General features: G+C 42.2%; 1 protein-coding gene across 3 annotated transcripts in view; it reads left to right on the forward strand.

The window, feature by feature from the left end:
• LOC147269196 (protein diaphanous homolog 3-like) overlaps positions 1–13,468 on the forward strand; it is a 172,904-nt gene extending 159,436 nt beyond the window's left edge. For all 3 annotated transcript variants that reach the window (XM_086180823.1, XM_086180839.1, XM_086180831.1), the window contains one exon: positions 11,960–13,468. In XM_086180823.1, coding sequence (XP_086036949.1) covers positions 11,960–12,312 — 353 coding nt within the window. In that variant the 3' untranslated portion in view covers positions 12,313–13,468. The remainder of the gene's footprint in view (positions 1–11,959) is intronic.
• The last annotated feature ends 11,782 nt before the right edge of the window (positions 13,469–25,250 follow it).

Here is a 25,250-nt window from a genome sequence, read left to right on the forward strand (position 1 = left end):
GATATAGCTGGTAGCAAAGAGTCTGTGCGTATAGTGTGTGTGTGTGTGGGGGGGCCTTACATGTTCATGCAACATTTTCATAACAGTTATATTTTCAGTTATGTCTTCAGAGGGCCCTCATCACGGGGGGGGGGGGGGGGGGGGCGGTTCACAGTAGTTTCACAACTCTTGTCACTTCTGCTGCCCTCAAGAAATGTGCAAACACCAAGTTCCAATTAGACCTCTTTTGAACAGGCACCGCACTTGTGGAAACCAATCTGAGAAACACCAGCAGTCTAATAAAGCTTTTATTACTTGCTTGCAATAAACTTCAATCTTTTTTTTAATTGCAGGAGTTCATTAGAAAATAAGCTCTGAACATCTCGTAAGGTAAATGGACTGCTGTTATAAAGCTCTTTGTCCTTTAAGATGGAAAAGTGCTTTTAACCTCTCATACAAACACTCAAATATTCACATGCTACTCAGGACAAGGGTACAATGCAAAGCGCTGCTGTACCAATCTGGTAAAAACATGGTTGAGTGTTATGCTCCAGGAGGTTTTCGCATGCGGTCAGGAGGAGCCAGGGATCGAACCATGAGGGTCCACTCCTGCAAGGATGCATAGCTGCTATGATCACTTACGCTGCTCATCTGTCATAGAGACAACTTCTCAGTCAAGCAGTTCATTACTCAATGATACATTCATGAACACATTTCTCTGTCTCCTATATTTGTGAATGTGTTTTCCCTTTACAGCAGGAGACATGAGAAAGATCAATATTCCCCTCTCTTGTTGTGACAGGTGTACACCGCTGGAGAAAACGGCTCATAGAAACCTTAGTTAGTGAGAAGCCACTGTGGGAAATTCATGTGCATTATACTATGACTGCTGGGAATATTTACTGGTAGTAACCACACAAACAGCAACAGGTAGAGGAGCCTGACACCCAGACATGTTTAATTCATGCCAGAGGCTGCAGAGTACACAGCTATACGCCTGTATCCGTGCTTATTAGAAAAAGACTGTGTTTGCTTCTATGTAGAGATTTGTGTCTGTCAGGTTGTCTTGGTGTGTTTGTGTCGGATGCTCGTTTCATGTCTTTGCGTGGGAGAGAGAGAGAGAGAGAGAGAGGGAGCGAGTCCCCAGGAAGTGATGCTGTCCCTGTATGAGGAAACATTCTCAGTCCATTACCCTGCATGTAGATATAATTAGAGTAAAGCAGGAGTAAGAGCTCAGGCTGCTGCAGCCATCTGCCAGGTGTGTTTCTTTTTTGTAATTATTTGTAAGACAGGCAGATAGATGTGTTTATATTAAAAAGGATAATACATTTTTTTGCAAATATAACCACATTGATTGTGTATGTTAATTATTGCTGATGGTGGTCAAAATACAGTTGAGAGCATTACTAGCAGAGAGTACAAATGGGCAGACTTAGACATCATTAAAAGTCCTTGTTCTAGATGATTCTACATCTATGATGGTAATTTGATGGTAGTCTGATGTTTGTTCGTCACCATGTGATCTGTATGCTCATGGTGCAATGTTCAGATCTCAGTTTTGCATGTTGGTTTTCTCGTGTAAAGATGTTTACTGTTGACTGCAGTAAGTTAATAATTTAAAATATGTGTGATGGTTTTGAAAGCGTCACATGGAGTGATGAGTCACGCTGTTGTAAAATATTCCACTTTATTTTTAAGCAAATCATTTTCTTGACGGAGTTCTTTATGTATAGGGTGGAATTACAAGTGGCGGGGAACCAGGCTCACTTTTGGGGCGTTGTTCAATGCATCAAAGCGTGCTAACGCAATGTCATGCTTCGCTGCAGCTCACAGTGGTTGAGGTTCACACTGAGGACCACAAGACTTTGGGGAGATCCAGCTCAGCCCTTTCATGTCCCCTACATTGCCCTTTTTTGGTTAATAGAGTCAGACACCCCAACACTCTGTACCATCTCTGCCAACATTGACTTGTACAATTCATTAGCTCCACAAAGGCAATTTTGTGTGATTGTTTGTTCAACAGTAACTACCTGGTCAATTTTTCACAAAACCTTGCTGGACGGGGTTTGAGAAGAACCTCTAAAATTTTTGGGCAGATCCATTTACTGGTTGATGTGAATATAAGAACTTGGATTGACTTTAGAAATGAATGGAATCCTATGGAAATGCAGTCAAAATTTGAGAGAGAGAGAGAGAGAGAGATGTGTGTATATATAGATAGATGTGTGTATATAGATAGATATATGTGTGTGTGTATACTGTATATAGATAGATAGATAGATGTGTGTGTATGTATATATAGATAGATAGATATGTGTGTGTATACTGTATATAGATAGATATATGTGTGTGTGTGTGTGTATATATATATATAGATAGATAGATGTGTGTATATATAGATAGATAGATGTGTGTATATATAGATAGATAGATGTGTGTATATATAGATAGATAGATAGATAGATGTGTGTATATAGATAGATAGATAGATAGATAGATGTGTGTGCATATATATAAATATAGATAGATATACATCATGGACCAAGTCCCTGTAGGATAAGAAGTGGTAGATGTTGGGCTGCTCGTCTCCATCTTGTGTTATTGTAAAGTAAACACCTTTGGTTTGGACTGTTGGTTGGGCAAGCAGAAGCGTATATTTGGCTGGACATTGATGACTTGACCAAACTGAGAACGGAAATTTCCATTCAAACTGACTGACTGATTGTCAGAGGGAGTTTCGTTAAAAAAAGCTGTAGTATTATATTCATAAGGACATCTTTCAGAGGAAAGACTGCTTCAGTACAGAGGGAAGGCGGTTCCTTCACACTTGTAGGTCACCCTCACCCACGACTCACCCACATCTGTTTGTAAACATCCCCATAAATATTCATAAGTGAACATGGCATGGGTCTCAGCACCAGAGTATGTAAAGATCATGCATATAAAGATATTTCAGCTGCCATGATTCTCGTCCCACTCCCAAACAACAAACAAGTGTCTTATTCTTGTTCCTACAGCTGAACTTTTCAGTAGAATAGTGTTTCACAAAGATTAGTGAGTGTGTCAATTTTCTCTCTGCTCCTCTGATTTTGAAGAGGCAATATTCATAACACCAAAAATGGTTTGGAAACCAATCTTGGTCTAATATTCAGCATATGTGAATATTGTGAAGAAACTCAGAGCCTCAAGTGTACAAATACTGAGAATGAACCTGATAGTGAAGGGAACCCAAGGAGGAGCAAGGAGCAATTTTAAGTGCTGTTTTATGATTTTAATGTGGATAGATGACAAAAAAAAAAAACCTTGTCTCCTGTTCTATTCTAAAGAATGGACTTACCTAAAAGTGTAATCTGGCATTACATCTGTTTGAAGACATAGTCCACATGAGTGACCCACACAGAATTGTGAAAGGTAGTTCTGTCTAAATAACACTCAAGCCAGCTATCCATCTCAGAACCTCTTACACTCAAAGACAGATTGGCTTTCCATCGAGCCACAGACAAGAGCACTGCTGAAATTTACACGCTTAAAGAGAAAAGTGCGGCGTTTGATATGAGAGTAAAACATTTTAGCTGTGATTGCAGTATTTCCATATACAGGGTGATTTTATATAGCATGTTTCCACACTTAACACGGAGTAACCAATTGATGTATAAATCTCAAATATGAAACCTCAGTTGGGTTGAGATCTTAAAATGTTTGAGTAAAATATATATGTGTATATTTGTATATATACATGCATGTATATGTATGTATATATATATATATATTTGTGTGTATATATGTAGTATAAAATAACTCAAAACATGGTTTATATTTTAGATTCTTCAAAATAGCCACCCTTTGCTTTGATTACTGCTTCCTTGGCATTCTCAATGAGCTTCCTGAGGTCTTCACCTGAAATGGTTTCCCAGCCGTCTGGAAGGAGTTCCCCGAGATGCTGAACACTTGTTGGCCCTTTTGCCTTCACTCTGCAGTCCATCTCATCCCAAACCGCCTGGATTGGGTTTAGGTCAGGTGACTGTGGACGCCAGGTCTTCTGGTGCAGCACCCATATCCACCCCACACCCACTCTCCCTCTTGGCCAAACAGCCCTTACACAGCCTGGAGGTGTGTTGTTTTGTTGAAAAATAGATGATGGTCCAACTAAACGTAAACCGGATGGGATGGCATGTTGCTGCAGGATGTTGTAGTGGCCATGCTGGTTCATTGTGCCTTCAATTTTGAATAAATCCCCAACACCAGCAAAGCACCATCACACCTCCTCCTCCAGGCTTCACGGTGGGAACCATGCATGTAGAGACCATCCGTTCACCTTTTCTGCATCGCTCAAAGACACGGCACCAAACAGAACCACAGATCTCAAGTTTAGACTCATCAGACCAAAGCACAGATTTCCACTGGTCTGATGTCCATTCCTTGTGTTTCTTGGCCCAAACAAATCTCTTCTGATGTTGCTTTACCTTAGTAGTGGTTTCTTAGCAGCTGTTCGACCACAAAAAGGCCCGATTAATGTAGTCTCCTCTGAACAGTTGATGTAGAGATGTGTCTGCTACCAGAACTCTGTGAGGCTTTTATCTGGGCTCTAATCTGAGGTGCTGTTAACATGTGATTTCTGAGGCTGGTGACTCAGATGAACTCACCCTCAGCAGCAGAGGAGACTCTTGGTCTTCCTCTCCTGGGGCGGTCATCATGTGAGCCAGTTTCGTCGTAGTGCTAGATGGTTGTTGCGACTGCACTTGGGGACACATTCAAAGTTTCTGCAGTTTTCCAGACTGACTGACCTTCACTTCTTAAAGCAATGATGGACTGTCGTTTCTCTTTACTCAGCTGATTGGTTCTTGCCATAATGTGAACTCGTAACGGTTGTCAAATAGAGCTGTCAGCTGTGTACCAACCTGACTTCTGCTCAACACAACTGATGGTCCCAACCTCATTGAGAGGGCAAGAAATTCCACAAATGAACCCTGACGAGGCGAACCTCAGAAGTGAAAACCGTTTCAGGTGATGACATCATGAAGCTCACTGACAGAAGACCAAGGGTTTGCAGTGCTGTCATCAACGCAAAGGGTGGCTCCTTTGAGGAATCTAAAACATAAAGCATATTGACAGTTATGTAACATTTTTTCTTTGCCACATAATTCCATATATCTTGCTTCATATATTTGATATCTTCAGTATGTATTTACATTGTAGAAAGTAGTAAATATAAAGAAAAAACATTGAATGAGAGGGTGTGTCCGAACTTTTGACTGGTATGGTGGTCGATATATACATACACACACACACACACACACACTGTATTTAGAATGAACTGCAGAAGAGAGAACAATCAAGAGCAGACATGGATAGATGCTCCCATGTGGGTGATGTGGCAGGAGAGATAAGACCATCTGTCCTGTAATCAAAAGGTTTAACAGTGACCAAGTGTCCTTAAACCCTAAATTACTCCCGATGAGCAGGCCGGCCTCCACCACCAGAGTATGAATGTCCATGACAATGAGATGAGCTTTGTAAAGGGCTTATGATTTAATATAAATAAATCCCATTAACCATTTACATGTTGACTCCTAAAAGACTTTTCAAATGATGGTGTTTTTCCATTAACCTTTTTTCCGTATTTCAACAAAGCTACTGTATTTGTGGTTCTTCAGAGTGGAAGAGCAGAGATAAAGGAGTCGAATCATATGTCAGTGAGGGAAAATTCTCCTATATGCATTAGAGCTGGATAGGTTTCAGCTGCCTCTTGAACAATTTATCCTCAGACCTTTTTTGTCTGTTTTCTCTCAATAGAAGTCCCTCATACTTGACTTTGTCTCATCCAAATCATAATCATTTCCTCAAAAATCATCCCACTTTAATTGAGCCTTTTTATTCTGTCATCTTGTTTTCTTCATCTTTCCCTGATTGTTGCTTCTTTGCCCGTTTTTTTGACAGTCTGCCCAAAAATGTGACAAAATTTAGACAGACCATTGCACACAGCTCCCATGAACACACCTTCAGTGGCTGGTTTGTTGGCAGGTATTGATCAGGCATGCAGGCTGGAGATGGTCTTTTGGGGTTCTGCTTTCTTCTATTTCTCAGACCAAAGTTTTCAGCCGTTTGTCTGACCTGCCCCTTGTCATGCTGATCAGTCAGGTTTTCCACTCTGTGGTTATGAAATTTTACTGCCGGAATCCGAGTTTGCCTTTTTTCACCTGCCTAAGTCGTTCTGATGTCAAATCAGATGTTGGACAAAGAGTTTGTTTGTGGGCAGCAATGTGGGACATGTTACCAATGCTGATACTGTAGGTCATCTAAAATTTCAAATTCAACAAACATGTTTACTCTGCCCTTCGGCTCTTAACATCTTTGTACTGTTGCTGATTAGCGCTCAGAAGCTTATGCTAAGAATAAAAGAATGTTATGAATGCAACTTTCCCCAACGTCTGCAGTCTACAATGCTTCCACTAAACTGAACAATAAAGCAGAAGAGGTTGATGATGTCAGATTCAAGTCGCTGTCAACAGATATGACCACATGACCTGCCTTGATGGGAGAGACAACATACAACTGACGTTATCTTTTTCAGTTTGCTTTTTTTTTTGTGACTCGTATGTGTTGCCCCTCATCATTCATGCCCCCCCATCCGAGGAATACTGAAATCCATATTGCACTAAAACTTGATCACAATTTTCACCATGGGCTTGGGAATATGTAGCCATTGCTTTAGCAATGAGAGTTCAGGCTGCTGCGCGTGGGGGACTGGGACTGTCAATCACAGGGTGCACCTTACCTGGCTTGTGTGCTGCAGTTTGATTGACAGCCCTGTGATAACAGCCCTCACTGCCTTCTGGACACTGAAAGCCTGATTGTAGATATGCACCTGTCCTACATCCAATCAAATTGTGGGATATAGTCTCAATTTGCGCCATGCAGGATTTGGGTTGACAATCCGTTGCAATCCCAGACAAAGCAGGACATGTGGTCAAACGAGCACACCTAAGGTTTTTGTGAAACAGCTAACAAAATTGATACCTTTTCTACTGTGAGTGAACAAGTTGTTTTTTTGTCTGGTGTGACACGTTCAGTATCACAAATATGTCAGAAAATGGAGTCCACAAACTATACAATAAAAAGCTAACTCAATCGTGTATCTACTTCAGGGTCTTATGACTCTGGATTAAATTCAGATTAAACACCAGAGATGGCCAGCATAGAAGGATCTATAGAAACAGTCATCAGTTAACTTAATGTATTACCGTATTACTATTATTGTATTAAAGTATTGAAACAAAGCTGCCATCCTGCAAGTAGACAGTAAAATTCCTGAAAGCCTCAGCCAGCAATGGTTGATAGCTACCGTTGTTATGATGTTTCCTCCCCTTGAGGCTCGCTCATTGTTGAAATAATAATTTGTAGCATTTAAGGTGTAAGAATTTTGCGAAGAAAACAATAATAATTCCCCAAAACAAAAACAAAAACGGGGCAAATAGAAACCATTAGACAGATCATCAGCAAACCTGGATGCCAGCTAGCTTTGTAGTGATTCATGGCAGGTGGAGAATGTGTGTTTGATCTTGCAAACTTCAATTTGTTGTGTCAGTCACTCCACACAGAAAAAAAGTCACTTCACTGTCTGTATTTTTGTGAGCCTGCATGACTACTCTCCTCTTAAAACGATCAAATACTGCCAACTTCATACGAGTAGAGCGACAGGAGAGAGAGAGATGAGAGGGAAGGCTCATCTGCATCTGCATTTGAAGTGGCAAATGCAAATGATCTGACAGCAGAAAAATCTGAATTCCTCTCTGCAGCTATTTACAGATAGAAAAAAAGAGAAATTATCAGTTTTCACTCTCAGACAGGACCTTTTACATTTCAACAAAATGCCATCCTATCAGCCATTTAATAAGCAGCCATGGTTTCATTTTGAAATTCTTGACGTTATTCTCAAACCATCTCCAGCTTCGATAAGCTTGTTTTCTTTCAAATGTTACCTGTTTTATTCTACCGCGGAAGCCACGTCAGTAGCTGTTAGAGGACTGAGGGCTGTGAGACAAACAATTTAGAGACACATTTTTACCACACAGTTGAGGGAGAGAGGCAGGACAACAAGCTCTGACTGCCAGCTCTTTTATGTAATGTTTTTATTCTGCATTCAGCCTTGCAGCAAAGTAAAGGACAGTGACGGCTGGTTGTTCTGTTGAATTGCATTCTGTTGATGTTTTACAGATATTGAAGGTACCATTCTTGCGTGACTGTTTTACTCCAATCGTTTAACATCTCTTCATGTAGACACGTTCATTGTAACTAGAATAGCAGCAGGAAGAAGCGCTGTCCTGACTTCAGTGATGCTCTGCCCGCTTGTCTTCCTCACACTAACATAGGAGACGGGAGGAGCATGGGAGATAATTAAAAATTAATCTTTATTAGTTTTAGCAACTGTTTTAAATGGAGCAAATTATCTTACAAGAGTGAATGTGAGTTAATTTGAATAAGGGAATACCTTTCATACACTATCCCAATATTAAACAGAAGAAGTTTCATACTGTGGTAAAGGTAGCAATATCATTTTCATATTTATTCTTATTACTCATATAAATCTACAGAACCTGACCTGGATTCACATGAATAAAACAGAAATTGATCAGGCTCTATTAATAATAGTAGACAAGCAGTGCTGGTGTTTTTTGAGGCTTCTCATCAGCATGACAGCTTTCTGAAGCTCCATCACAGGACCATCAGGATCAGTTATGGGTTCAGTATCTTGCTAGGACACTTGGACATGGTCACCTGGGGAAGTGAGGATCAAACCAGCAAACCTTCGGTTGCTAGACGGCCATGCTACCTCCGAGCCATGCCGCACCTCTATTAAGAATACTGTGTGAATAATGTTATTGCGATATAGTAAATAAATAAATGGTATCATGGCTGTCAAGAAAAAGGAACACAAATGACTAATTAGGTTACAACGAATGAACCTCAAACACAAACAAGCTTTGCGCAGTAACATTTTTGTGGTTATGTAACTGTACAGGCTGACATTGCTATTCATTTTACAGCAGGAACCTACAAGCTAATTCACATTAGCTACTTAGCTAACTTTTTTTTTTTTTAAGTGCATAGTTTACTTACATTTACATTGTTTTCTTTTCCAAAAGAGCTGAGGCTGCAGGCTCCCCTGCTCAGATGCATTAAGATAGTCCATTCTGTGATGATCCAGATCACATACAAGGCATCACACAGAGGGCTTCCTCAGTAACGACACTCTCTCTCCCTAACAAATACTGCTATCCCACTAGTGTTATGACACGCTCTAAATACACCCACTCACTTTTCAAAGTTCTAATTTAAATACTTCATGATACAGCAGTTAGACTCTAAATAGCTGTAGTTTCAGCCGGACTTCCAGTAGGCATCATGAGAGGAACAGTGACAGCAAGAGACGCCAGCTAACGCTACGTCCCCCGGGCTCCTCCAGGTCAAAGACAATAACTGAGGCAATAAGCTAATTTATTTACAAGGACATATAGTCCTGTAGTGCTGGATGTAGATGGATGACAGTGACCCTGAAACACATTACCAAGTTGCAAAGTGTGAATTCTTCTTATCGTAAATGTAAGTTCATGCCATGAAGGAGACTTGCTTTCTAGAAACTGAACGTTATCACTAAGCCTTTTTGACGAATGCATTTCCAGATAGAACTAAAACATATGGGCACATATTGAAGTCTGTGAAAATAGATCTCTATAACGCTCTATAACAGCGCCCTCAGAATTCCCCCGGCCATAAGCCAAAGCAGCTCTTTAGGTTGGAATTCCACTTGACTTGTTCGTCTATAAAACAAGTGTCAGGGCTCTTGGTTTAAATTAGAACACCCCATGAGATGAGACATGTTTTACATCTTTCAGGCATGTTGTACAGCTTAGATGAAGGCACACAGTGAGAAGCTATCTAGGCTTCAAAGGAAGGGGCAGCTAGGTGTCACAGACTGGCAGCAGAAGAAACTGAACTTGCAAGCACTTTGATCATCTTCACTATTCAAGGCAAAAGCACTCTGACGAAGACATAAAAGAGATAAGAGGTCTTAGTGAATTTGGTGGGCTTTTTAAAGTGTAAATACACTGAAAAGATATCAATAAAATGCTTTTTTTATAAAGACATAATCAAAATGACAGAAATATCATTATGTCAAGTCATTTAGACTTAAAAACGCCTTGCGCAAAAACAAAACACAAAAGCACTCTGACAAAGACATAAAAGAGATAAGAGGTCTTAGTGAATTTGGTGGGCTTTTTAAAGTGTAAATACACTGAAAAGATATCAATAAAATGTTTTTTTTTTAATAAAGACATAATGAAAATGACAGAAATATCATTATCTCAAGTCATTTAGACTTAAAAACGCCAAGAAAATCGTATGGCTTTTTTGTAAATAACATTTCAGATAGAAACTTGGAAGTATAAAGCCAAAGTGCTTAGACCTTTAACTTCTGTGTATAGTTACTTGCCGCTGCCCTTCTCTTCATGAAATATATATTTTTCTAGTTCAATAAACACCTACAATAATGTGAAGGTCTTGAGGGAGAAGCATACAAATCTTGCCTCAGGTCTTCATTATTACTGACAAGTTCCAACTGATATAATCAGCACGCCAATCTCGGAATGTGTTTTGCAGCTTTATGTGTGATTTTCTATATCAAGAGTAAATGTAAAATTATTATAGCTCTCGACTAAAGCAAGCAATGTCTTTTCTGTAAGACTTTCCTTCCATGATTTCAACAATTAAGGTTCAAACTTGTTCAAACAGTTCATATTTTTTGGCCAAAATGTTTGTTTTTTTTTCTTGGGAGAGGAACGACATGGGACACGGGTGAACGAGAACATGATGCAGAGGTGTGTGCTTAAGAGGCAACAGGAAGGGTGTGTGTGTGTGTGTGTGTGTGTGTGTGTGTGTGTGTGTGTGTGTGATCTTAGGCTTACTTTACCTAATTTTGCAGTGGCTTCCTTCTTGTCTGCTCTCTTTCCTCTCTTTATCCTTATTTATTTGTCAGAGGTTGTGTTCAGGGACGTTTCTTGTCATTCGTCAGCGTGGCCCATAAAACACACTGTCATGACTGACTGGCCACGCTCCAAACTCATTACCGATTGGCTGACAGAGCGGCTCACTCTGTTCTGCTCTGCTGTGTTTGACTCCTGTTTGCCAGACATTTCAGGCTCAGGAAACTTTAAATGCAGTGGTGTCTTTCCCCGCGCCATTCCTCTGCACCTCACGCTCAAGGTCACATGAATATGGATTTACCCTCTCCTTCCAGCACACATACTGATGATGAAGTCTACGATCTACTCAGAGGGATTATAATTCAGAACGTGGGTCTGATCTGAGCCATCGCTCTGTTCAACTGTCTGTCTGGGTGTGCGTTTTAAGTCAGAAAACAGAGGGGGGGGGGGCAGGAGTGAGAAGAGAACAGCAGGAGGGGGGTATCAGAAAGATGAAGAGGCCCTCTGTAGGACAGCTGTGATGAAGAGTGGAGGAAGGAGAATGGATGATGATGATGATGATGATGGTGGTGGTTTCGGCAGCGGAGGTGGAGCCGGCTGGGAGAGTGCCACGTAAGAGAAAAGGGAAGGAGACTCAGAGCGTGGAAAAGAACAACATACGATGTTATTGAGTTTCTGTTGGGGTTGATCAGCCGTATCCATTTCATCATACCGTGCTGGCTGCGTGCCACAGCCTTCTGCAGAGAACCAGTGTGTTTATAGAGTGTGTGCTTTAAGCTTTGTTTCCTCTGTGTTTGTATCCTTCCTAAAATCCTTCTTGTTGCTTTCTGATTATTTCAGTTATTCAATCATGTCAATTTGCTGCAGCCTTTGCTCCAACTCTCAGACTTTTCTTCCAGGATTTTAATTTGATGAACCCACATGCTTTCATGTATTTAACAAGTGAGTTGCATATCCTTTATCCTGCCTACTGTTTTGTGTCTGCCTTTCACTCACAGAAAACAACAAGGCACCTTTTCAAAGGTCTCGCTCTCGGCAGAATATTAATGTGGCTTCAGCGGCAGGGAAAGCTCCCCCTGCCAAGGAAGCCCATCAGGAGTCTGAAGGCCTTCCGTGTGCAGGAGCTCAGGCCAAGGCTGCTGTGTGTTCAGAGTCCGGACGCAGGTACAGGAATGCCCCGGGCCACAGCTACGGGCTGGGTAGAGAGAGGGTGGTGGAGAGAGAGATGGTGAAGCTGATACAGACTGATGTAGAGTGTCCAGCCGTCCAGCCGTCCCCCGCCGCTACCACCAGCAGCTGTAATGGAGAGTCGGACGTCGAGGCTCTCCTGGCCCGACTCAGAGCCTTGTAAGGTCACTTATCTTAACTCTGAAGTAATATATCCAAATACTCTTAAAGGTCTCCAGAAAAAAGTTATTACCTTGAAAATAAGCAGACAATATGTTGACATAGACAGACACACTTGGATTGCTCTTATAAAAGCTCTAATATATTTGAGGAAACACATGAGGGAATAAAGATGAAAGGAAATAGTGGAAAATGGCTAAGAACACTTTGGCCCACAGAAAGTCCTCAGAGGCACCTTCATGAAATGGGACCGATTTAAAAAAAAAAAAAAAAAAAAAAAATAGGAAGGAAATAGGAGGGCATGAGGCCAAAGTATTACACAGTGTGGTTGAGAGGAGACTGCACTTCTATAGATTCTTCCTCCTGCACAATGTGGCACCAACAATACGGAGACATCCCTGACAGAGAGTTGAGAGCAGGAGCTTTTCCCCTGAGATCAAAGATGACATATTACTATGCACTTTCTATGTAACCCAGAAGTACGCAATGTTTCAAAAAAAGAAGACATTTTCATTTCCTATATTTGCTTCCAGTTTGAAAACAGTTAGTTTATACTTTTATCATAAGCGTCTTGACATTCCTTTATTTTAAAGTTATGAATGTATAATTCATTTCAGATGTATGTTAGTCAAGTTCATTGTAGACTCTCATTCCATATCTGCATGTCTTCCTCTTACTATTTGTCTTCTTCATTCATTAAGGGTCATGGATGGTCTTTTATATTTGAAACATGGAGTTTGTCTTTTGTATTATCTGTCAAAATAAAAACTTTCTACTCTCCAGGGATGTCATGTGACAAGTTGAACTGGACTGTAGCTGTAATGAGAAACATGTCCGACAGTAAAAATGTCCAAAATCTGACACGAAGAATGTTCTTCCAGTTCCATGTTAACCACAAGTGATGCTGTTTGTGTTCGTCTGTATTCCCTCCACAGTAACTCATGTCTTTTGTATTCTTGCTTCTGTACTTGTGTTTCTCTTTTATATACCCATTTAAAATAAAAAAAAAAAGATGCAGAGGGTTTATTTCTGTGAATGTCATCATACTTTACCTTTGATTTTACAGAGGAGTGTTCAGAACAAATACTAACTTTATGTCAGGACTCATGAGGTGACTGCAACCTAAATATAATTGTCAGTGTCAAAAAGTTATTAAAAAAACAAACCAACAACCTTAGTTTGTGCGTTTTTATCAACAACAAAAGAAACCCACTCATCCAAACGAGTCATTTAACTAAGAACTGAGATGCGGAGGAGGGAGAGCAGCTGGCTGACAACTTTGTGGCAGTCAGAGGCTAATGGTCCCAAAGAGTCGCCCTCCGTACGGTGGCCATGAGTCGCAATTCCAAAAAGACAAACGGGAAAGTGCAACAAATTTAAAAAAAAAAAACAACACCAACAGGGAAAACACAACCAAATGGTAAAAAGAGACAACAACCAATAATGGGCCGGTCACTGACTGGAAAGATTGCCACTGACCTTGGCTGTAAACGTGTCTATGGTGAGTTTTACTGTTGGCATTTCCCTTCCACTGGGATTCCCTACATGCCGCTATGATTTGCATCTGCGTGTGTGTGTGTTTTCCTGTTTGTCGCTCTGATTTGCACTTCAAGGCCATTTCACTGTGAGGACATAACAAGCAGACCAAGTGGTTAAATACATCCACTTGTTGGAAAACTGCTGCTACTTTTGTGCCTTTTTCCTTTTCAGCACCGCTGTTTTTATTTTTTTTTTTTTTTTTTGGAACCTCTTTTGCTTTGTTTTGAAGTACAGGCTTGTGTGCCTGAGTTGGGACGGTTCTCCTGCCTTATTTTGAACCACTCCAGGAACCGAGCAGAAGGCGGGTCGGATCTTGTTCTGCTGAGGGAGCCTTCGTTACTCTCAGGCCTGTGTACCAGCCATGAGCTTTATCTATGAGCCTAATAAAGTGGAGCAAAACATATTGTGGAGCAGATTGCAATCTGGGCGTCTTTGATTGGAGATGAGCTTAAAATGTGTCTGAGGATTTGTGCAGGAAGGTGAAAGTACAAAGCAGATCAGATTACCCCCCCCCCCCCCCCAAAAAAAAGACTGCGCACGCTACTGTATTTATAACTGCCTGTACACATCATACAGCAGAATTTAATGCGGCAAAGTCACTTTTTATTTCCAGGTCGTTTGCCAGAATCATTATGTAATCTACTGTTGATGGTGTCAGTCACAGTATTAGAGGCTGGTGAGCAGGAAGGATGAAGCCATCCATCCTTGTCTCCTACAAAGCACATTGACACGCCGGTAATTTGTCTTGCTAAATACATTTTGAAAGGTAATTGCTGTCTGGATTATCTCTAGCAAGAGTTTTTCCGAGCCAGGAAGTATGACATTCCTACACTGTGTCTACACATGCAGCGTGTCAGTAGTGGCAGCTCAGCTCCTCAGTCACTGTGTAAGTTCATTCATACACAGGAGCTGGTTAGATCTACTGCGTGCAGGACTGTGACGCTGGAGACGGGGGGCCTCTCTCAGACCCGATCCTTGTCAATAGCACCGTGTCAAGGAGTCAAGTAGCGCTGACAGCTGAAAGAAGCGTCCTTCATTCAGCCCTGTCTCAAGTGGAAGGAGGGTTGTCTAAATTTTTGTTATCCTGGATTCATCCCAAGAGTCTCTGGTGTCTTTTTGCCATTATAAATCTATTTGTCTATTTTATTTTTTATTATTTTAAATAAACTTTATAAGCTGCTTGTTTTTTTGAGCAGTTCCTATAAATATTACAGTTGCCAAAATAACAGATTAATTCCTTTTAAAATATTATAGGAAAAACAACATTTAAAATAATTAATGCAACCAATTGCACTTTTGAACTATGACCCCACGCCTGGATTAAGCTTGTAAATGGAGGAATCCCAGGAGTACGTCTCGGCTGTGTTTAGTCAGCCAGTAATTAAGATTTTGACTTCTCAACTGTATCTATTTTCTCGCAAACAAACAAGTACAAACTCCAATTCAAACTCTTTTTCGAATATGCTTAACAAAACTCGAGAGAAGCGGCGGTGCCAAACTGCTGCAGTTTGAGATTTTAGTCACAGATTATTGAACCAAAACGATACAAGAGCGAGACGTCACAGCTGTGTATGATGGCACTCTACTGTGGTGCTGGTATTCATATGATATTCATTCTGCTGTAAATAAAAGATTTGATTTAATTCACTGTAATTTCCCTTTTTGCTAAGAAATTGAGAAAGGAGCTAAACACCTGTCCAAATAGCCTCCTGGTTCCTAATCAGCACCTGGGCTGCCCAGTGATTGAACCAGTGGGACGCACCGGTTATTATTTGGTATATTTAGGTATCTACACTCATTGGTCCCTCCATTATATTACTTATATTAATATTATTAATAAGTCGTCAGTTTTATTTATAAAGCACCAAATCACAACAAAAGTTATCCCATGACACTTTACAGGTAGAGCAGGTCCAGACCTGCTCTACCTGGGATCTGAGCTGAGGAGACTGCGACCAGGAAAGGCGCCTGGCCCAGACAATGTGTGTCCGAGGTTGCTGAAGGTTTGCGCGGACCAACTGGCGGAGCCTCTCCAGTGGCTCTTCAACCTGAGCTTGCGGGTGGGGAGGGTCCGGTCCTGTGGAAAACATCATGTCTTGTGCCAGTTCCCAAAGCTGGGCGCCCGACTGAGCTCAATGAGTACAGACCGGTGGCCCTCACGTCCCACATCATGAAGACCCTGGAGCGGCTGTTCCTCCGCCTCCTGAAACCACAGACCCAACATGCACTTGAGCCCCTGCAGTTCGGGTACCGGGAGCACATCGGAGTAGACGACGCTGTCCTCTACCTGCTACATCGGGCCGACTCCTACTTGGACGAGCCAGGAAGTCAAGTGAGGATCATGTACTTTGACTTCTCAAGCGCTTTTAACACTATCCAGCCTCTGTTGCTCAGAGAGAAGGTGGGTCTGATGGGAGTGGAACCTGCCCTCACATCCTGGATCATGGACTACCTGACTGGAAGACCACAGTATGTCAGGTTGGGGTGCTGTGTGTCTGGGACCATTGAGAGCAGCACTGGGGCCCCCCAGGGAACTGTGCTGGCTCTGTACCTGTTCACCTTCTACACATCAGACTTCACTTACAACTCACAGTCCTGCCACATCCAGAAGTATTCTGATGACACAGCCATCGTGGCGTGTGTGAGGAAGGGACAGGAGGCGGAGTACAGGGACCTAGCAGGAGCCTTCAGTAGCTGGTTTGAGAGGACTGGACTGCTTCTGAACACCAAGAAGACAAAGGAGATGGTTGTTGACTTCCGCAGGACTAAGCCACCTCTGCACCCAGTAAACATCAGGGGTGAGGACATCGAGGTGGTGCAGTCCTATAGGTACCTTGGTGTGCACCTGGATAGTAAGTTGGACTGGTCTGCAAACACAGATGCACTATATAAGAAGGGCCAGAGCAGGCTCTTCTTTTTGAGGAGGCTCAGGTCCTTTAATGTGTGTGGGGAGATGCTGCACATGTTTTATCAATCGGTGGTGGCAAGTACAATTCTGTATGTTGCTGTCTGCTGGGGAGGCAGTGCGACAAAGAGGGACATCAGAAGGCTGGACAAGCTGATCCGCAAAGCAGGCTCAGTATTGGGAAGGCGCTTGGACTCGCTGGGGATTGTGGTGGAGAGGAGGATGCTGCCCAAGCTGGCTGACATCATGGATAACTCCAACCACTCCCTCCACCACACCCTCATGGAGCAGAGCAGCAGCTGGAGCGGGCGCTTCCTCACGCTGCGCTCCAGAACAGAGTGTCACAGGAAATTGTTCATTCCTGCAGCCATCAGACTCTACAACAGCTCGGCCGAGGACAGGGGCCGCTGACCCAGACTCTGTACTGTCAAAGCTCCACCCTCCCCTCCCCTCATGTGCAATCCACTACTGTCCTTTTATCCCTTTTATTCAACTGTTTTTATTGTTTTTAGTATTTATTGACACAATGCACTTTACTTTGCACACACTTTTTAATCAGACTCTTATCAGGCTCACATTTTTATTTTTTATCCATTTTATAATGACTGTATGTTGTGGTGTGTGTATTCCGTGTATGTGAGCTGTGGGATACATTGAATTTCCCTGAGGGGATAAATAAAGTATCTATCTTATCTTATCTTATCTTACCACACTCCTTCAATGAATTTACACCCAACAATTCTCCATCAGCAAGCACATCCTGCAACAGCTGCGACGAAAACCTTCCTTTTAACAGGCTGGAATGTCCAGCAGATCCAGGCTCAATGGGGACGGCCTTCTGATTTGACCGGTTGGGGGGGAAAGGGAGCAGGAGAGCAGGGCAGAGACAAAGACAGATAGTGGAGGAAGACATATAGAGAAAGAAAGAGAGGGACAGAGATAAAGAGGGAGAGAAAGGGAAGAGACTGATGGACAGACAGGGACGTGAGCAGGTGGAGCTACGGGTGGCAGCTTGTGCCTCCTCAGGTCTGCAGCCTCCTCCAGCAGCACCCAGGATCTGGGATAAGGGGAGCCTGAAGGCTCCGGTGAAGAAGATGAGTTAGTAACGTGTATGAGTATGATTTATATGTAACAGAGGAGGACGGAGAGGATTATTTTAGAATTATTATTCTCACAGAGTTTACAAAATGGAGGGTGAACTGGTGCACCTACAGGACATGAGTGCAAAACATGTTCCATAAAAACACATATAAGTGGTCAACAAGAGCGGTGATGCAGGCTGGAGGTTCTCATAACTCCCTCCCTACCACTGTTAACTGGTGTGTGATGACACTTCATGCTGTGAACCCCGTGACACAGTCGCACTAGACTCCAGGTGGGCAGCGAGAGGGTGTGAGGGGTGAAACAAGAAATCCATCTCTTGTCATTCCCCATCAGTGTGACCTAAAAAAAAAATGTTAGTGACATTGCAAGTCTTGTTGATTGTTGAGCTTCTATATTTAGAGCATGAAATGTGAGATAGAAAAAAATTATATAAACAGCAACACGAACAAGAAGCAAAAAGGAATCGAACAGCTTAACATAAATTGTCCATTTTCAAAAGTAAGTGGGAGGAAGTCGAGTCTTAAAGCCGCATCAATGACACACCTAAAAGCTCGAGAACTTTCCTTTCCCCACCTGGGGGATCAGCTCCGTTTTCAGATGCCCACATAGCCAAAACTGGAGAACACACTCTCACTTGGCCAGGTTTACTGAGCTCAAGCATGACTACCCCCCCCCCCCACACACACACACACACACACATTGCTGTGGGCCTGAGCTTGCTTACATCATCACTAAAATCAATCAGTTTGATTTGGTCAGGAATCTTGCTGATCTGATCTTATATTTCATCAAAGGAGCTGGGAAATCCACTCTTATGTCAGGCCGTACGCAACATATTGTAGCACACACACACACACACACACACACACACACACACACACACACATACACACACACACACACACACACACACACACAGTAACAAGAGAGGTAACCCCAAAAAGTAGCTTCACCATTTGGTTTAATATACAGCAGGTCTGTCAGCTCACAGGACGTGAGTCCACTGTGCGTGCATCAAACATGTGAGCCTGAACTCATCATTTGTGATTTTTGTAGAAAAGTACAGGTCACACTGTCATGTGTTTGTTTGCCTTTTGTACCAACGATGTAAAGCACTGTGGTCGTTTTACTGTTACTATTCCTGTGTTCCATGGTAGTTTGCATGCTTGTCATGTGACAATAACTACCATTTAGCGGACGCTGATTTCCATCCATCCATCCATCCATTTTCGACTGCTTATCCTGTTAAGGGTTGTGGGGGGGCTGGAGCCTATCCCAGCAGCCTTCAGGCGAGAGGCGGGGTTCACCCTGGACGGGTCACCAATCCATCACATGCAGATGCTGATTTGTTCTGGGAAATTTATCCTCTTACCAGTTGCCCGTAAGTCGCAGCAGTGTTGGGTTGTTGTTGTCATGGTGATCACTCGCTGGCTCTGGTTTGGCCTCTTAAGGTTCATCTGCACTGGAGTTAGAGCGTTCCACAGATTCTACAAGACACTGCCATCCTCATAATCTAGATCAGTATGTCCTTATAAACTTAATCAAGTGTTTTTCCTCAACAGCTCTAATTTAGTACTGTGACCATTTGGTATTGGCAGTGGATGCAGCAGATTCACACAGTATAAATGTCTCTCTGCTGTTGATAAGCCAGAAGTGAGCTGGAGTGGATTTACACAAACATATTTGCCAAACCAAATTAGTTGGATATTAAGTCCAATTTAGCCGACCAGATTCAGTCACTCCAAGACTAGAAGAGACATTTGTCCATGCTCTCACCAGATCATGTCTCTACGTTCTAATGCAACTGTGGTGATTGTTCTGTGCATCGCTGCCAAAATTATTGTGCTTTCCCAGAAACTCTAGTTCTCCTCATCTAATACGCTGCGTTCTAAGTCTTTGTCTTTTACTTTGCTGCCTCAACAACCCAAGTGCTGATTCTTTCTTTCTGAGATGTAAAGCTTTAGCAAAGAGCATGGCTAGACAAATCATTGTTCAGAGTCAAGCAGAGACGCCTTGTTGTGGGGCTCAGATCCAGGAAACCCACACCCAAGAAGTGTCAAAGGAGGACAAGATGGGCTCTGTCTCCTCAATAGATCAAGCCGCTCCTTTCTCAGACTGAAATGAGGCTGTTTGCAGTTGAAAATTTACTAAAATCAACAATGGATTCTTCCTGACTTCATCATTCCTCCCTCATTCCAGCGCAGCATCTGCCCTCTCTCTTCTGAACTGGGGCTACCTCCATCTGTCACTGCAGGAGAGTTTGTGTGTTTCCTGTCTGCATGTCTTTGATAGCACCAGTGTAAATTGTAGCCCTTCAGTTCTTTATCTTTGTTGATGCGTTTCGCAGTGATGTTTGTTGATGTTTTTGTTGTTAAAAAAGCATGAAAGACCAAAAAACTCATCCCTCGCTGCGCTTCAAAAGAACAACACGTATTTGGCAATCACACAAAATATCACAGCACATATTAAAGAACTCACTACCTGTCCCAATGCTCTGATTTATTCCATCTTCAAACGACTGAAAAAAGATCCTGAGATTTGAACTTTACGCACGTTCCTTCATCTCTCGTCACAACAAATTAATAAGGTTTGGTTCGCTGCTGTTTCTGTCAGCTTTATTGGCTGGCTGGTCGATGGGTTAATAAGTCTGGCTTGTGGGCGAGGAGGAATTTTTTTTTTTTCAATTCTCTAAATAGGGGCTGCATGGTGGTGCAGTGGTCAGCTCTGTCGCCTCACAGCAAGAAGGTTCCGGGTTTGAGTCCCGGCTCCATCACAGGATCTTTCTGTGTGAGTCTCCATGTTCTCCCTGTGTGGGTTCTCTCTGGTACTCCAGCTTCCTCCCACAGTCCAAAGACATCAAGAGAGGACGAGGCTGATTGATACTCTAAATTGACTGTAGGTGTGACTGTGAGTGTGAATGGTTGTCTGTCTCTGTATGTTGGTCCTGTGATGGACTGGTGACCTGTCCAGGGTGAACCCTGCCTCTCGCCCGTAGATGCTGGGATAGGCTCCAGCCCCCCCGCGACCCTTACTAGAAAGGAATAAGCGGAAGGCAACGATGGACGATGGAATTCTCTAAATAGGACATTAGACAACAGGAGACACAAACAGATGAGAGGAGAAGCACTGGAAGAAGCATCAGTGATGAGGAACCATCGTTGTGGATTTACGATCAGCCCGATACACAGTCACCGTTCTGGCAGGAAAGGATTATACATGAAGGAAATGTGAGAAACAGTTGATTTCAAACACATGATGTATTTTCTGACTCTTTGTTTCAACACTGTCCACTGCTTGTAACAGTGTCATCGTCTACCTTCATGGTCAAATTGAGCTTTTTTTAGTCTCTTATTCCATTTCTAAAGGCACGTCTCTCTCTAAGAGAAGAGCCCTGCTGTTTCTTAGGTATGTCTAATTTTGTTGCGGCACAGAAGATTCCCTGAGGACTGGCACTGAGCAGAGTGACAACTGTGGAAACACTCAGTACAGTTGTACTTTGTTGGCGGCAACAGAGTTGAACACACCTGGCTTTGATCACCATGGTGACAGTGGCGCAGAGAGTGACAGGGCAAATGAAGTGATGGAGAGCAAGTCTCAGGGGAATCCTTATCCTGTTTAGTGAGCCTAATGAGAGGAAAGGTGTAGCACCTCAGCTAACTGCTGTCCTGGATCAAACAGTGCAAACAGGAGTTAAAAGGCTTCTATGGTTTAATCCTTGTTGACGCAGACCCACAATTACAATCATGCAGGTGCATCCCACAGCAAAGTATCATCATAAATATCCTATCCTATGCTAAGCTATTAGATGTAATATGTCATGTCTGCTTGTTCGATCCATTCATGCTTGTCACAGCAACCTTGACCTTTAACCACCAAACAAGTCCCAGTGGATATTTGTGGCAAATCTGCAGAAATGTCCTCAAGGCTTCTTTAACGAGACCTGCATGGATGGACAACCCCAAAACATTTTATCCCTCCAATCATGAACGTGTACCACAACAATGAGAGACGAATACGAGCAGAGGGATTAAGAGAGACGGTAAGTGGATGTAGTGGAGACAAACTATTTCATTAGAGGCCATAACGCACACATGACTAAAATATGGATTGTCCATCCTTGAGTTTTATTCCTAAAAGAGGGCACCGAACACAGTGAGCCGTGTTTGTCTCAGTCTGACAGGCACCAGTGCTGCCAGGATGGGCTGATAAAAATAGTACTAGTAAATGCAAAAGTATAAAAGCAGTTAGTGTTTGATAACCATTGACAGGTGAAACAAACGGGGCTTCCACTTCATCTGAAATCTTTTTTTTCTCTTTTTTCTTCAATTATTCCAAGAAAACATTGCTGCTTTTACTGCAGAACAGGTTGGAGGAATTGATTCGATTTCTTGTTGTCAGTCTCATCCGTGAGTTGTTCATCAGGCTAGGAAGAGGAGATGACTAATACTTGTATGGAACAACAGCAATCATCAGACTTTTCTACTTTAATTAGATAAGTGCTTTATAATTTATAGATTATTCACGGAACAATAAGTTGCCCTGAGACGCTAACCCACCCATCGGAGGCAGCTCAGGGTTCAGCCTGTCACTGAAGGACACTGCACTGCTACAGCCCCTTACTGCTGGTATGCTGAGGACCAGTAATAGACTTCAGTGGGCACTTGCATGTGTGTTTACAACAGGGGGTCAGACACCATGTGGCAACTGCTGCTTCCAGTTTGGATTACATCAAAGTGCAAACAATTGTGGGTGCATACTTGAAAACGAGTCAGCCACGTTTGTTTTACCCACCACACAGCGGCAGGCTCCCAAATTAGAGAAGACATGTGAATATCTTCAAGTTGGAGCACTGGCATTAACTTCTGTGTTCATTTATGCACCTGCTGGGAAACCAGGAAAAATGGTCTGCTTTACACACAAACTGTGAACCGAATCTCCAACAGCACTGGACAGCGGGAGCATAACTGTTGTCTGGTGAGGTTCCCACAGACGGGGGGGGGGGGGGGGGATATAGACCTCGTGCGTGCAGGTTTTTCAAGCAGGGAAAAGAAAATCCTTCCTGGGATTCAACATGTGCTGACCTCCAGATCTCTTGTTTCCCTCCTGAGTACGTTGATGAATCACGTTTCATCTCAAATCACATGTACAAGCCAGGTGATGTGTGATGAGCATGAGGCAACGTTTGAAAGGTAGCACTGAACTCAACGAAGGACTGAAATGAATAGCAGAATTTTTAGCAGAGAATAGCAGAATGTCTCTTCTGTTATCACACTTTTCCTGCTTGAGTCCAGGACGTGGTCATCTCCGCACAACCGCGATCAATTACCTTGAAATTAGCCTTTGTTTGTGCATGTCTTTCTCGTAAAGGATCATACGAGCTGGTATAACTGATCCCTTCAAGTCAAGGTTAGAATTGAGCTGAGCAATGCATGTCTTTACCAAGCATAATATATTGAAATGATGAAATAAACAGGGCTTTTGGAGAATTTGTTTTTCCTCATTATTATGAATATTTCACAGCTCTAGAGTGGTCGGGAGTATATTTGTAGTTTTACCTTCCAAGAAAGATAAAGTGAAAAGGACGAGTGGAGCAACACTGACATTGAACGGAGTTAAATAGCATGCAGCTGGACGAGCAGCACACACCGCCTGGAGAATACTCACATAGAATAGTAGCCAAGAGTGTGTTCCAGCCTCAGAGCAGCCCAGCCTCTAACTGGATAGTGGGTCAAAGCACTTACAGTCATCTACTGCACAGAAAGACCAAGAACGAAAAATCCTAATCATCATCCTCTGACCCAGAGGTCAACTCCTCAGTTCTATTAACAAAACCTTCCAGCACAGCTTCTGTTCACATTCCACATAAATCATGTGACAACAACAATAACACACACACGCACAAACATGCACACACACAGAGTCTGAACTGTTGCACACAATGTGTCTTTCCTCCTTTTAAATGCAATTACATAGCTCAGTTCTTTGCATAATGTATTGAAGATATTTCAAATTAAAATAAAAAAAATATAGCATGGGGGGGTCAAAGATACTTCTGAACCAGAAATGCTTCAAAATTACTAAAGAAGAGTAAAAACAATTGACAAGGTCAAGTATGCAAGCATCAAAGAATATAAATGCTAATACGCTGAATTTATTGGAACTTGATTGCTTCAAGCTTGGTGTTCTTTTTATATTTCATCTCATTTCATTTAAAATGAATGAAATATATTTTCCTGGTTAATTTTTTCCTCAAATGGGTGTCTTACAAAGAATTCATTATTAAGATTTTTACGCTCTAAAAATTGAGTGTAATTTCCAAAATAATTTTTTGATGATAAATGCTAAGTTACTACAGTACACTAGCACCATTTGTTTTGTTTCATTTTTTTGATATTTTAATGCCAATCCTAAGCTAAAATGGTGTTTTATTTAAATGGCAGGTAAACTGGAAACCTTTTGTGCTGGATTGGCTTTGAGAACTTTTTGACTTTGACTCAAATGAATTTTATGGTAAGAACTTAATGCTGTCTGAAGTGAAACCAAAGTTTCTTTGGACAGCACCACTGGTTGTGCATTTATTATATTACATTATATTGAACATAAACTTTCATTGTGTTCCCATGCTAATTAATTCTGCATGCTCTTATCCCGTGTTACAGTTAAAGTTCTGTTCCATGCTCAGGGGGCTCGGACCCTCTTCTCTATAAGAGCTGCTGATCAATAAAGCTCATAAGTCTTTTCCTCGACTGAGTGAGCTTTTGCTCCCTACCTTCCCAGAATCATTGAACAACATAAAGACCAGTCACACTCCTAAAGGTATCTCCCGCTGCATACAAATCTCTAGTCTAGCCTGCCTCTCTCCACCGCCACGTGCACACTCCTCCCTCGAGACCACACAAAACCATGCAAGCGGATAACGTTTTACTGAGTCCAGGCCAAGAAAAAAGATTATTATGATGGACTACAATAATGTTGGTGGTTCTGTGTCATCACATGCTGATGTGTTCATGTGTTTGGAGGCGATATTTAATGTATGCACACACATGTTTAATTTTGTTTACACGTGTCCAGCAAATTGCATTAGTGTGGAAGGAGCCACTGTCTTATTTGCCTAATGAAGGAATTAAGATTAAAATGGAGTGTAGGGCCAAAAGCTACAACATACAAGAGAAATAAACAGCTTGTCTCATCTAATTTGCAAATCTTTTTAAGTGTTTTGAAATCCCTTTGATTTAGGACCTCACTGCTCTGCAATGTAAATCAGCTGGTGAATAAATGAATTCATAGCTTCATTAATATGTATGCACAAGTCAGGCTTGACTGCAATGTCATGTCAGCAAGAGAAACTGGACTCCCACTTTGCATGGATGGACTGAAGTGGCAACAACAATGCT

Source organism: Aulostomus chinensis, chromosome 2 (assembly GCF_037954235.1).
Source record: "Aulostomus chinensis isolate RoL2024-O1b breed Wild chromosome 2, RoL_Achi_v1.0, whole genome shotgun sequence".
Taxonomy (NCBI): Eukaryota; Metazoa; Chordata; class Actinopteri; order Syngnathiformes; family Aulostomidae; genus Aulostomus; species Aulostomus chinensis.